This window comes from Indicator indicator, chromosome 18, assembly GCF_027791375.1.
Source record: "Indicator indicator isolate 239-I01 chromosome 18, UM_Iind_1.1, whole genome shotgun sequence".
Classification (NCBI taxonomy): Eukaryota; Metazoa; Chordata; class Aves; order Piciformes; family Indicatoridae; genus Indicator; species Indicator indicator.
In genome coordinates, this window is record NC_072027.1 from 6,882,967 (window position 1) to 6,897,089 (window position 14,123).

The window sequence follows — 14,123 nt, forward strand, 5'->3', positions numbered from 1 at the left end:
GAATTATACTGTAGCCCAGAGTTTCTTGTCCTTTTCCACTTCTCATGAAATCAAGTGTTAGCTCTTCCCAGAAACTGGTTCTGACTAGGCTAAACATTACATATAGCTGTATCATAGCAGGGAGGCATATCCAGCCTTGATCTCAGTCCTCCCCTAGCCCTGAAAAATGTATTTAATGCCAGTTTTAAAAAATGACCCACTTGAGAAGCACCCCTGGTGTCCAATATACTTCTACATGATTCACACAAGGTGCTACCAGAAAAAAAAACTTAAGTGGCACCAGAGTGCCACAGCATCTGGAGGCAGAACAGTGTTGTTTTGCAGAAAAGAGAGGAGGATTACTTGGTTCAAGCCACATCAGCTCTGGTCACTTCCACCTTTTTGGAGGAACACAGGGAGTTATAAGAGCAGCAATTCTTCCTCACTAATGCCAGATGTCATTAGATTCTGTTCCCTGCCTTTCTAGCAAGAGCATCTTAGAATCATCACTATTCCATTAATAAAGCTCCAAGAACAAGGCAGTACCAGGTGTTGAACTATAAGGGCACCAACAGACAGTGCCACATGTAAAGCTGACTCACACATTCCTAGAGCAACTTCTTCTGGCAGTTACTGCTGCAGTTTTCAGTCCTTGCTTGTTTTCATAACTTTCTGCTGGTGTTCTGTATATGCCAGACAGAACCACAATCCTCCTGAGATTACTTCAGCACTGAGCAGGACAAGACAATCAGAATACAGGTAGGCAAGCCAGCCTGCTTGCACACCACATGCAGTCCTGCCCCACAAAATACGGTTCGAGGTTTTTACTGTGGTGCAGCCTGCCAGGAAGCACATCTAGTGCAGCCTAGCAGACTGAACTGGGGCAAGACAGCAGACAAGATGGTTTGCACTACTTTGGCCCTAGCACAGGAGTTTTTCCAAGACTGGCTTCAGAAGGACAGTCACAACTGTTTCCTTTTCTGAGATGAAGAGCTGGAAGGGAGACTTTCCTAGTTTACTGCAGCACAACACAACAGGGAAACAGCACCTAAGACACCCTGTAGCTCACTAAAGACACCAGAAGCATTCTTTCTAGAACCCAGTGGGAGTGAGCACGTTCAGATCCCGAGGTTTGATATTATGGGAACGTGGAGATTGTTTCCTCCCTTCTGTGACTGGAATGTCCATTTTGGGTGGCTTGAAGGTGACTGGATCCTCTGACATCCTAGTAGCCTGAGCACGCATCAGCTCCATTGGGGAAGGCTTCTGGGCACCCTTATAGGATTGGATGGTAAATCCCCCTGATGAAAGAAGAAATCACAGTAAGAGCCAGAAAAACTAGCCAAGCCCTTTTTCCATTGCTGCCAGGAATGGGCAGTGTCACTGCAGAAAGCCTACACTAGACCCAGCAGCTTCATTTCATCTAAGGATAATTCCACATCAGTGGCTGGCACTTCCAGTCCTGGTTTCACCAATCAGCAGAGTAAAAAGCTGTCACCTTCACATCCTGCCCTTCCACTGCAGCTCAGGGCAAGTTATTTCTACTTTCAGATTCTTGGCATAGATTTTGCCTGTTTATGCACAGAAATGATACGATCACAAAAGTGATCCTAGAAAGTAACAAGGCAAGCAGGATAAGGCTCCAGAAACAATTACAAGTTTGGTGTGTGACAGTACTCATCTAGCTCTTGCAGGGCAGAAGATTAAGAGGACATACCTGGATCAGTGGTGGATTTCTGGATTGATTTGGGTCCAAAAAAACTCCATCTTTCAGACGGCAAGTTGTCCCCCACTTTTTCCATTGCGAAGTCTGGGCCAGAGATAGAAGCAGAAGACCCCTGTCTAAACCAGCCCCTAGGAAAAAAAATCATTAATATGTATGAGATGAGGCATGAGAATGAATACTTCAAGTGGCCTCACTGTGGCAGGAACTCCACACGTAGTTAGCAGCAGCAATTTAAACAATCTTAATAGATTTGTTACCACCCAGGATGAAAATATGTTATGTTCAAATTCCACAACTGGATGTATCCAGTGCAAATCCACAGCACACTCTGGTTTTCTACAGGCTGCTGAGGTGGAAGATGCTACAAAGAACTTTCTCAACCGGTGAGTGACTGTCTAAGGGGTGAAGGATGCAGCGGTCTGCCAGAACAGAGTACCTGTTTTTATGCTTGGGAGAAGAGTGAGGCGTGCTGCTTGGGGTGGACTGAGCAGAAGAAGTCTGTTTGTCATCTTTTGTCATCTCTCCACTCTGCATTTTTAGCTTCTGTAAGGAGAGACAACAGAATGTGGAAGCAACAGAGCTTAAATATAAAATAAGAAACAAATAGTTTTGATATAAGCTCAACAACTGCTTGTATGACAGGTGACAATGGATATTAAGTGTCATTACACCTAAAGCTAAAGCCAGTATTGCAATTCTTGTATATAACCCTAGAGCATCTTTCCATGTCAGATACAAGCATTTGTGAAGTCTATGCTCAAGATATCCTCTAGGCCAGAGGAAGTAAAATAACAGCTACAGCTCACTCTGCAATTCAGAGTGACTGCAATACTGCACTGCTTCCATATCAGCATTCACAGGGAACCTGCAAGACACAGGAGACCCAGCTTACACATCAGTCCAACTACCCAGTAACAAGGCTAAATGTCACAGCAACTACTCGTCTTCAGCAATGAGTGACAAAGCTTTCAGTCCCACAAGTTCTCTACTAATGGCAAGACCACACCTTGTTCAGAAGGTACAGGGTCTAGGAGCACTAGACCCTGAGAAGTAATTCATATCCAACAGGATGGAAACACTACTGTGAGATGAACTGCATTTTGAGGAGTACTCCTGACCATCATATAAACAGGAACTGGGTGTATGTGAACCAAGTCATTACAAGTCAGGACAAAATGCACTTTGAAGAAGTCACCTGAAGGGCAGTTACAGTTCAAACACCAACCAGACAGGCACCTTCTCAGGACGTTCCCTGTGGCTATCCAAGCGACACTAACACAGTTCAACACTGTTTACAAAGCACTGACCTTGTGGAGGTACACTGAGAGTTTGCTATTAAACTCCAATTGCAAGATCACCGTGGTCAACTAAGCTCATCAGAAACATGTTGATTCAAGACCTTTGTCTTTATTTCCAGTAAGAGGCCAAGCCCAACTTCATCTGCTAACTTTCAGATCAGAAATTTATTGTTCACAAGTTCTCTGGGGACAAACAATTGCCACAGCCAATTGCAAGGCACCACTCAAAGGCAGAGTAAGAAACTAGGTTCTGTCAGGATGTTTCCACTTGAAAAGATGGCTTCTTTCAAACCTATCAAGGCTAACGCTACTCTAAAATGGAAGTGGGTAACCTCTTTAACACAATGGGCTTGAAAGCCTTACATGGACTGCCTCAGCCACACGGTGATAGTTGGTCTCCTCAGTAGTGAGGCCTTTGTGGGGAGTGTAGCCAGCATCTCTCAGGCCTGCCTGCTGCTCAAAGCGCTGAATGCTCTCCTGAGTCTGCTCTGGAATGAACAAGAGCACATACCAGAAACACCATCACAAGTTGTCCCAGGAAAAAAAGGCGACTTAAGTAACCAAACACAAGATTCTTTTCATCATTCACACCTATGTGTTGTGGTAAGTTGATAAAGGCAGCAAGACAGAAGCTAAAAGAACATTCTCACTTGAAAGCTATCCTGAGTCATAGGGCTAAGTCAAATGAACAGTGAGTGATTAGTCCTAAATCACCAGATGTATTACAAATGCAACATCTGTAATTAAATCCATCTTACCCACTGCATCATTCCTAATTACAACTCTCTAAATGGATGAGACTCAAATAAATTGGGTTTTAAATGGCCCTCTAGATGCAAAAGTAGTTTTGGGCAACAACAACAAAAAATTTTCTGGAAAGCTGCCCAGACTAGCTAATCTGACAATTACAGCCTTGCAGAACAGGTGTTGAAGACTCCCTGTGATCCCAGATTAGGTAAAATATTTCAGCCAAATACAGAATGAGCAATGGTATCAACTTCAGTTCTGGAAAAAAGCAAACAAACAACACTTTTTTTCCCCTCTCCACTACCAGCATAAGATGTTCACTCCCTAATGGAATTAAGTCAGAAGGAAGTAGAGCACAAAGATTACTGGAAAAGCCCAATGTCTTTGAAAGAGGTAACACTTCCCATGTTAATGTTAAAGTTATTTGCAGTTAAAGTTATTTGCACTGCATGAGAAACCTAGAGAACTTTGGCTTACTTCCAGCTTGTGATAGAGTGTTCTTCCTAGGAGGTGAAAGTTTGGGCTCCTAACTTCTTACTGTACAAGATATTTAGCCTGGCACAGTTTTAACTAGATTAGCATTTTACCATTAGACTAGAACAGGAACTGCTTTCCAGAAGTCCATTCATATTCCCAGATGTTATTTTCTGATGTGTACGTTATTTTTGAGCCATGACTGAAATAGTGCAAATATATATCTAAACCAAAATGCTGGTCTGAAAAAAAAAAAAATCTAGACATCTTTGGAAGCACAGCTCAGAGGAAAGAATGAAGCTCAGATCCCAGCTGCTAGAAGAGGCAGCAGGGACAGATTAACACATGAATAATTCCTCATTGCAAACCAGCACGTCTTCTCTGCAAACACAACTGACCCAATTTGATTTTAAAGCATCATGATTTATGAGGTTTGTTTTCACTTAAAATGTTACTGTTAGCAAGACAGCTGCTCTGCTGTTTACTAACAACTGCCAGCAAGTGCTCCATTAGCACAGTATGTCAGCTCTCCACGCCAGTTAACTCTGGAGCTTTATCTGCCATTCAGAAATAGCAAGTTAATAAGCAAACAGAGTAACAGCCACCTCTGCACTCCAGGTCCAGGTGGTGTGGACTGCAGTATCCTATCAGCACACAATGTACCCAGCACTCCTCCCTCACCACCCACCTCCAGCACCTGGAAACAGAGGCAGCAAGTTTGGCCTATCCCCTAGTTCCTTGGTTTTTTTTCTAGAAGGATCGTCATACAGCTCAAGAGCAGAGGTGGTCTGAACCCACAATCCGTCCAGGAACTCTGGTAGTTCCCTTCAGGCATTACTAAGGTAGAGCATACACAGGTGTCCACACCCCACTAGAGATGAGAGCTCTTACTTGTAATGAGAGAGTTCATGATGATATGAGTGGCCTTGGCCTTCACCACAGGTACCCTGTTCACACTCTCAGTGGACGATGAAGGAGTTATGGCAGGTGCATTCATGTTAGCATCCCCTTCCTCAATCTGTGGGAAAGAAGCAGGGTATGGTTTAAGATGAGAAAGTATCTCAGCAGCTTGCCAAGACACATCTTTGACTACTCAGAGACACAAGGCCAAGCTGCTCTAGTAGGTAAACTGCATCCCATAGAGGAAACTCATGCACTGCTCTCACTACAGCCCAGGAGCGTTTAGAGCTTGAAACTTACAGTCCTTAGCAACGAACAGAAGATTTGAAAACATACTGGGCCCAAAGCCAAGAAGTTCTTAGCTTAAGTACAAAAAGGTCAATAGGGGGAAAAAAAAAAAGGTATCTACTTCAATTCTCATAATTGCAAACTCGACTTCAAATTCAACTGGGCAAGAGCACCCTCCCACAGAGAGCTCAGAAACAGCTATTTACAGAACACCAGTCACACAGGTTAGAGGCTGGTGTTTACGTCGTGCTTTCTCCCTCAATCTTTATATCAGTTTCTTCACACATCTAGTGGTCATAGTTCTACCACAAGACCCCAGCAACAGAGAACAAATGAATGCCTGAAAACAAGAAATCCTGTGAAACAAGGACCTCCTCCTCCTGACACAGGAGATGCAGTTCCCCAACTTGTCTGTTTGCTTTTTGCACTAAAGCATAACTTCAAGTTCAGCACATTCCACAAGAATGATTTTAAACCCAAATTATGTTAAATGGTAGAAGTTAAACTCAAAGGGATGCAGAGTTACTTGCTTCCCTTTAAAAACATTTAACTTCAATTCAAACATAGAAAACAGCTTTTAAATTTAAAACTGCTAGTCCTGCACTCAAAGCATAAACATTTCATGGGACACTGTTGGCTGGAAGAAATCTTCAAAGACTATTTAATCCAGCCTCTCATGCTTCATGCAGAGACATCATGCACTGGATGACATTGCTCAAAGCTTTATTCCACCCAACTAAACACTTTCAGGGATAGGGCATCCACAACTTCTCATGGGAACTTGCTTACAAATCCAACATAAGTCCATCGTTTTGCTCTGGTTTAATTATATCTGGTTACAGCTTTTTGTTTGGTTGGGTTTGGGGTTTTTCTTTGTTTTGGTTGGTTGTTTTTTTTTGTTGTTGTTATTGTGTTGTTTCTTCTTTCACCCAGAAAAGTCTCACATATGCAAGCAAACTCCCAAAACAGCCTGATCTTAACTACACTTCTGTGTTCCCATAACAGGGCCAGGCAGCAAGCGTGGTCCTTGGGCCCGGCATCTCCCGAGGGCTAACAGTGCCCAGCAGGTCTCCAATGCAGCAGGTGGAAGGCAGCTTGCCCGGTGCAGTGCATCAGCCAGGCAGGTCTGCAGGGCCAGGCTGCAGTGGCACGCCTTAGCCAGGGCCGCCGCGACAACCGGCCGGCCCATACCTTCGAGAGCTCCTGGTACTTGCGCTCAGGGATGACCGGCTGCTTCCAGAGAACGTTGGCGCACAAGTCTGCGGGCGGCGGCGTCATGGGCGCCGGGTCCTCCAGGGCATCGTCGTAGCTGAAAGCCCGGCGGGGCATGCCGACGGGCAGCGACATCTTGCCCGGGCGGGCCCCACCGCCCTGCTCCAGCGCTGCGAACAGAGAGGGCAGCGCTCAGCACCGCCGCGGCCTACCCGCCTCAGGAGGGAGAAACGCGGGAATGAAAGCGGAGCAGGCTTACCAGGAGCATCCGGTTGCCGCGAGCTCATGGTGGCGGCAGGCGGGCTGAGACTAGCGAGGCTCGGTGAGGGGCAGCGAGCCAAAGGCGAGCGGCGACATAGCGAAGCCGCCAGCGGAGGTCAGCTACCGACAACAGCCCTAAGCTGAGCTCCCTTATCAGCGCGAGCGCCGCGCGAGAGCTGCCGGCGGCGCGCAAGGCACTGTGGGAGGTGGAGTCCAGGCCACGCGAGGCGATGCGCGGGCTGCCGGAACGGGCGGGGCCAAGCAGGGGGCGGGCGGCGGCGTTTGGTGCGTCGCTGCGGGCACACTGTATCCCGGTTCTGTGAAGTCCCATTCCTGCCGGGCGTGCCCGCCACAGTGATCTTGCCTGGCCTTGCCCTCCTCAGCACACCCGCCGCTTGCTCCTGCCTGACAGTTCACCAGCTCTGCCAGCAAAACGCATGGGTGCCTCAGAGGGGAGCTCAGCCCACCGATGCCCCGGCAGTGGGGCTGGCAGCCGGGCACAGAGATTCCAGGAAAGGCCCTGCAGCTGCTCCTAGTGGAGTCTGGCCTGAGGCCGGGCTGCTTTGCGCCGCTGGGGGGAACTGGTGACAAGCCTTGACAGGCAGCGGGCACAAGCCTTGGGCCCGTGGGTGCTTGCTGTGCTGGGTGCCAGGTGGGTGTGGGTCCGGGGCGGCTCATGTGTCAGCACACTGGCTAGGGACGCCCTGCTGCCTTCCTCCCTCTTCCCATTGTCCCTCCTCATCCCATCTCCATCCTAACATCCCACCATCCCTCCACCAACCCTTCCCTCGTCTCTCCACCCATCCACCCATCCATCCATCCATCCATCCATCCATCCATCCATCCATCCATCCATCCATCCCCTCCTCCATCCCTCTCTCTCTCTGTCCCTTCTCGTCACCATCCATCATTCTGTCCCTCCTCCACGGTCGGAGCGGCTCCTTTAAATGCGGCAGTGACGTCAAGGGCGGGCACAGCTGGCGCTGCCGCCCCGCCCGGGGACACAGTCGGCGGCGGGGACGCAGCTGCGCCGCGGCCGCACAGTGCCGGAGCCGCATGGCTCCGTCCCGCGCCCTCCGGGATCTGACCCTAACCCTGGTGGCTGCGGTCGCCGCCCTCGGCTCCCTTCTCTTCATCGCCTGGAAGATCTACTTCCGTGGCGCGGGCACCAGCACCGACTGGAGCGGCTGGTGGGAGCGGGAACTGCAGGAGCTGCGAGAACGAGAACCCCCAGGTGACACGGTAAGGGGCGATCCCCGCTGGGACCACCGACCCATCGCGGGGCGGGAGAAGGGTTGGGATATTCCCGGGATTCCGTATACGAGGAGCCTCTTATTGGGATCTCCCCGAGCCCAGGGGGGAGGATCCGGGGCATGGGACCGGAATCCCTCTGGGTTCTTCACATCTCTGGGACCGTCCAGCCGGGAAAGTGGCCAGGGGTCGGGATCACCAGGGGGAGGCTCTGGATGGCCAGCGGGATCCCCCCGAGCACGTGAGTCAGAGGATCCTAGGACTGGCACCCCACCCATCCCCTCCTGTGCTCTCCACAGGTGCCCTGGCGGCAGGTGCTGGTGCTGGGACTGGACGGGGCTGGGAAGAGCAGTGTCCTACACTACATCTGCAGCCAGAGAGCCAGGAAGAGCATCGCTCCCACCTACGGCTTTAACTCTGCACAGCTCTGTGTAGAGGGGCTGGAGATGGACTTGCTGGAGGGTAAGTCTGGCCTGGCCCCACTGTGTCCCCCAGATCTGAGCTTACATGGCCTAGAGGCTCCCCTGCCTGTTGGCACCAGGCTGGAGATGCAGAGCATCCCAAGTGGTGGGAGCACCCTGGGTGACCAGAGATGTGGTTCCCCAGAGTGCTGCAGGGTGGTGGCAGACCCACTCACACTCATGCAAGTGCCTAATCCTGCCCCTCTCCCACAGTGGGTGGCAGCCAGAACATGCGAGCATACTGGCACCACTACCTGAGCCAGGCCCACGTGCTGGTGTTTGTGGTGGACTCGGTGGACAGGTCGCGCCTGCTGACGGCACGTGAGGAGCTGCACACGTTGCTGGATGCAGAGCCCCGGCTGCCCCTGGTCGTGCTAGCCAACAAGCAGGTGGGTGTCCATCTCTCTGCCCCTGCAGATGACTTTCTAGCTGTTCCCAGCAAAGCTGTCTCTCCCCAGGGCCCCAAGGGGAAATCCTAATATCCAAAACCCACTAGCTCTTGCAAAATCTTACTTCTTGGGGCCTGTCTTTTTCAGTCTTCATGAGAGGCACAGCTGCTATTACCCCAGCTAAGGAGTTTTGGGACAGCACCCCAGCAGTAGCATGCAAAATCCCTAAGAGGAGATGTGTTACCCAGGCAGGTGGCCAGGCACATGCCTTGTGCTGCTTCCCTTTAGCCTGCACAAAGCAACTCCAGTGTGAGAGCAAGGCAGCTGTGCCTGAGCACAATCTCTGCCAGGACCATGCAGGCAGGACTGGGCCCCTTCCAGCTGGCAGCATGGCTCCCAGCACCATTCCCCTTCTGAGCAGCTGCCTCTCTCTGTTACAGGACAAAAGTGATGCCCTGAGCACAGCAGAGCTGTGGGAGGAATTGGCCCTGCACACAGTCAATGGTCAGCGGGAGATCTTCCTCCTGCCCACCAGTGCAACCTGGGCCAGCCTAAGCACCACCAACAGTGTCCTCCATGTGAAGAACTTGCTGGTCACTCTCCTCTCTCAGCCTTGAGCCCACACGGGGGCAGACAAGCTTCCACCTCTGGCATGGCTTCTCAGAGTTTCATAGTGCAAGGATGGAAGCAGTTACGCAGATGCCTCTGGAGTTCAGACTTGCTGGTAGCAGACTGCCAGTGCTGGGCGTTTGCCACTCCACAAAGTTTTGGGTTGAGATGTAGTACAGTTGCCCTCAGGGAACACAAACAGCAGGCTCTGCTCTCTGACCACAGGGAGAGGGCAGCTGCCTCCCCCAGTTCAGGGACAAAATCTTCCTTGGGATGGAGGCACAAGTATGACTCTTACCTCTTGATGAGCAGGAAGTGCAGCACGGGGCAGGGCCCCACACTTTCACAGCAGCCCTGCAGGATTTAAAAGAATGGGACTGAACAAGCCAGCTTGCCTTTTCACCAACTGCCATGAACATTTCCTCCCAGGAGATGGGCTCTCCTCCCTTAAAAACATAAGGAGTTGCTGCCAGTGCAGGCCTGCACTGCAGCACCGCCAGTACAGCCCACACCAGTGGGAATAACCAGCTCAGGCTGCCCTCCACTGGGGCTGAGCAGAGATTTCAATACCACAAACTCTGTATTCGAAACCCTGTTTACAAGATGAAGGCAGTATCAGGCTGTTTGGTAGGAGTTGCACTCAGCACATATTTCCCCTTGCATGGTCTCCCTCACTCTCAGCTGCCTCAGGAAGAAGAGCAAGGAGCCAGTGTCAAGAACCACAGGATGCCCTACCTGCAGGCAGGGGGCTGCTGGGTCAGGCCACAGAGCACTGGGTCCTGGAACACCTATCATGGAAGCTGGGGAGCACATCAAGGAAAGGGGGTATTTGCCAGGTGGAGTCTGCTATGAATCCTTTTGTCCGTTCACTCCTTCCATTTGTCAATAAAGGAGGCTGACCACTCTGCTCTGATTTCAGCTACTTGGCAGGGAAGGGCCCCCCAGCCTGGTCTTCCAAGCTCCAGGCAGAAAGTTTGTTTGTAGGGGAAGGAAGCAGCATGTGGCTCCACTCCAACCACTGCTGCCTACAGGGAAATCAGCAATGGCCCAAGTTCTGCCAACACCCTGCTAGTCCCCAGCCCCACTGCTGCAGAGAGGGACAAGCACCCAGTGTCCATGTCCCACGTGTTGGCACCAGGAGTTCATGGAAGTGGGATGGTGCTAAGTGAGAGCTCATGAACACAACACTCACACCTGCCTGAAATAGAGCCTCTCTAGAGACTTTCAAAACCCACCTGGATGCGTTCCTGTGCAGACTATCCTAGATGATCCTGCTTTGGCAGGGGGGTTGGACCTGATAATCTCTTGAGGTCCCTTCCAACCTCTGATATACTGTGATACTGTGAAATATTAATTTATTTTGAAAAGGCAAAAGAAGTGCTACTACCTTTGTGTGGCAGCTGGCACAATACATTTAGTCCCAATGCTACAAGCCACAGCCAAGAGTTTCATGCCTGGTTATAATTGTCTCTGATTCATGGAGGTCCTTCCTCCAACAACAGAGCATTTGCATAGCTCAACTTGCAGACACTGAGCCTGAGAGTGACTGTCACCAGCTTGTCAGTCCCCACTTGGTTCAGGAAATGGTCACATCAAGCCTGCACTTAGAGGCAAATCTGAGAAAAGGGGGCAGTTACTGCACATCCATCTTTTCTGGCTTGAGTGATGCAATGAAATCCTTATATTCTTCAGGATAGAAATTCTTGTATACGTTGATTTTTCTCTTAATCTGCTTGGGGGTATCCTGGTAGTAGTTCTTCTCATCTCGAGCCATTTCCTATGACAAAGAAGAAGGTAAGTCAGAGGAGTGGCCCCAAGAGTAAACACCAAACCAGCCCAGCCTCACCCCTAAGGCCCACAAAGGCCAGCTGTAATCACTGCCTGACTCAGACAGGGACCAGGTCAAGTTTCAAAGCACTGCTTCCCCTTAACAATCAGTTGACTGAAACAGGATCCAGGACTAGTGATTCAAATCCTGCAGAAGATCCAGGAGTGATCCAGGGCTCGGTGCTCCTTGATCTGGGACAGCCAATACTCACCTTGTAGTTCTCCCCATGGTTCTGTATCATGTACCGCACATAGTCAATGAGATCTCGTGAAAGGGTGTTTGACTTCTTCTCAGGGAGACTGGCCTCATATTCCATCTCTAAAGAGAGGACAGAGATCCCATGAAGCAGGGAAGGGAAGCAAGCAGCACCTCAGAGATCCCCAGCCTCTTCCCCAGACCAAGCCCTACTGGTATTGCAGAAAAGAGGTGATCCTCCAATACAGCTCAGCTGCTCACAAACACAGTGCTGCTTCCCAGCATGATAGTGCAGGAAAACACAAGACAACAGCCTTTCATCTAGGCTGCAGCATCCAGGCCTGTGCTGCGTCTCCTCTCCAGCTCGCACCATGAGGAGTGGAGCCTTTCTGCTTAGGCTGCAGAACGTGACTGTTCAGAGCTGCTCAGCCCACCACTACAACACACAAGGTCCTGAAGCCACAGTTTCTAGTCACCCTGATGCCCCCCTGTTGGGGGAACAGGTAGATATATTGTGAAAAGGGAAGCACAGGTATAAAAAAAAGGAAATTTGTAAGCCAGAGGACACAAGGGAATGGCAGAGCTGCTGGCCTGGCTGGGAACCCCCAGCTGACTGCTGCCAGGGAGAGGGTACTCCTCTACAAACTCACAAGCCTGGACAAGAATTGAAAAACAGGCTTCCTGGCCCATGGTACAATACAGCAAGCTAAGGAAGCCTGTCAGCACAGAGATGAGAGATAAAATAACACACGAGGACTGGGAAGAGACCCAAATGCAAGGGCAGCAGCAGGGTTCAGCAGGAAACTCGCCAGGGCTGCAGGTCGTGAAGCACTCCCTGGGCTTGGAAGGAAGGATGGAAGCAGCACTGACCGTTCACTACATAGGGCTTCCGCACTATTTTCTTTCCTTGCTCCAGTCCATCGCTTTCCACTTCCATGCCCTGGGCAAAATGAGAAAGAAGGAAACTCAAGAATAACTCCATTTAGAAGAGACCTGTGTCCCCACACATTGCTCCCAAAACTCCAAACTGCTTATACAATGGCTGCAAGGACTGGGAAATCTCATCTAACTTAAACAGAGCCTTACTTATGCCATTAAGCTGGCAATACTGTGTGGAACAGAGACATGTGTCAAACTAGGTCACTCCTGGCTTTTTTTATTTAGTTTTTCTTTAACAAGTCTGACATTTAGTGGGGCCACCCTTCACCTGCAAGCATTGCCCACTGACACATTGAAGCCAGGCTGGCACTGCTGTACACAAAGAGACTTTCGTTGCTATCAGGAGCAACTCAGCTGCAGGGTTACCAATCCCACCTCTCTCCGGCAATTCCCAGGAGACTGAAGTAATTTATACTTGTTCCAAAGCCCACTATTTTCTTGTGACACTGTAACTCATTCCCATGACAGGATCTTGTCAAGAAAAGCGTATGAATAAAAATAAGAAACCCATCCACCCACAGAGACTGGTCCAGAGCTACCTGATTCGTGTTCCAAGGCAGGCTGCTCTACACACTGCTTTTCCCAAGAACAGCCTCATAACAGAATGGTTTGAGTTGAAAGGTCACCTGGTCTAACCCTCTTGCAGGGACATCTGATCTAAATCAAATTACTCAAAGACCCATCCAACCTGACCTTGGATGCCCCAGCCTTGGAAACATTCATCACTTCTCTGGGCAACCTGGGCCAGCGTAAAAACTTTCTTTCTTATATCTAGTCTGAATGTCTCCTCTTTCAGTTTAAATCAATCACCCCTTGTCCTGTCACAACAGGCTCTGCTAAAAATATTATCCCCATCTTTCTTGCAAGCCCCCTTTTAAGTATTAGAAGGCCACAATATGGTCTCACTGGAGCCTTCTCTTCTCCTGGCAGAACCACCCCAACTCTCTCATCCTTTCTTCACAAGAGAGGTGCTCCTGCCCTCTGATCAGTTTTGTGGTCCTCCTCTGTGTCGCAGAGGAGACCTTACCTTCCACCTCCTCAGAAAATCTGCAGTAGCCAAGGCCCTCTGCCCCTTCCCCAGTGGCGTTCAGCCGCACTTACTAGCAGCTGTTTCTTAGGGATGGGGACGGCCTTGTTGGGATCCTCGGCCAGGCCCATGTCGGCCAGGTTCTGAGCCACCGATTTGGTCGGGTCCCAGGCATGACGGATGTGCGAGCTGTGTGAGGAAAGACACGGAAATAACGAACTGCCCTCGCTCTCACTCTCACCGCCTGTTCCCCTCGCCACAGACAAGCGTCCCCCAAGCGCCCACCGAACGCGCACAGGTACCGCCGGGGCACCCGAGGCGCCCACCCCCGCACGCGCCCTTGACCCACGCAGTGACCCACGCCCCGCTGTGTGGCCACCGGCGCTGCCCTCACCAGGCGATGCGAGGGGCAGCACGGCGGCGGGCACTGCGGTACAGCCGCTTGCGGTTGAGGTTGTAGGAGTATTTCTGCCGCCTGCCTTTCCCTTTCGCCTTCGGCATGGCGAACCCACGCTGCTGCCGCTGTCTCCGAGCGCTGG

The 14,123-nt window shown here is 50.6% G+C and overlaps 3 protein-coding genes across 4 annotated transcripts; 1 reads left to right on the forward strand and 2 right to left on the reverse strand.

Moving 5' to 3' along the window:
* Positions 1-272: 272 nt before the first annotated feature.
* Positions 273-6,911, reverse strand: KIAA1191 (KIAA1191 ortholog). The gene is made up of 7 exons (XM_054389054.1): positions 6,884-6,911; positions 6,604-6,794; positions 5,116-5,242; positions 3,367-3,491; positions 2,142-2,248; positions 1,697-1,833; positions 273-1,280 (listed from the first exon to the last, which is right to left on the reverse strand). The coding sequence occupies exons 1-7, from the start codon at positions 6,909-6,911 to the stop codon at positions 1,072-1,074; spliced, it is 924 nt and encodes a 307-aa protein (XP_054245029.1). The 3' UTR covers positions 273-1,071.
* Positions 6,912-7,941: 1,030 nt separating this feature from the next.
* ARL10 (ADP ribosylation factor like GTPase 10) lies at positions 7,942-9,603 on the forward strand. Its single transcript, XM_054389340.1, has 4 exons — positions 7,942-8,127; positions 8,436-8,598; positions 8,811-8,986; positions 9,427-9,603. Exons 1-4 carry the CDS (start codon positions 7,942-7,944, stop codon positions 9,601-9,603), a joined length of 702 nt encoding a protein of 233 aa, XP_054245315.1.
* Positions 9,604-11,013: 1,410 nt separating this feature from the next.
* Positions 11,014-14,085, reverse strand: NOP16 (NOP16 nucleolar protein). 2 transcript variants are annotated; one of them, XM_054389160.1, is made up of 5 exons: positions 13,979-14,085; positions 13,659-13,773; positions 12,489-12,558; positions 11,635-11,741; positions 11,014-11,372 (listed from the first exon to the last, which is right to left on the reverse strand). In XM_054389160.1, the coding sequence occupies exons 1-5, from the start codon at positions 14,083-14,085 to the stop codon at positions 11,229-11,231; spliced, it is 543 nt and encodes a 180-aa protein (XP_054245135.1). In that variant the 3' UTR covers positions 11,014-11,228. The 2 variants fall into 2 exon arrangements, with proteins under 2 accessions (XP_054245135.1, XP_054245136.1); XM_054389161.1 differs by having other exon boundaries at positions 12,489-12,548; positions 13,655-13,773.
* Positions 14,086-14,123: the final 38 nt, after the last annotated feature.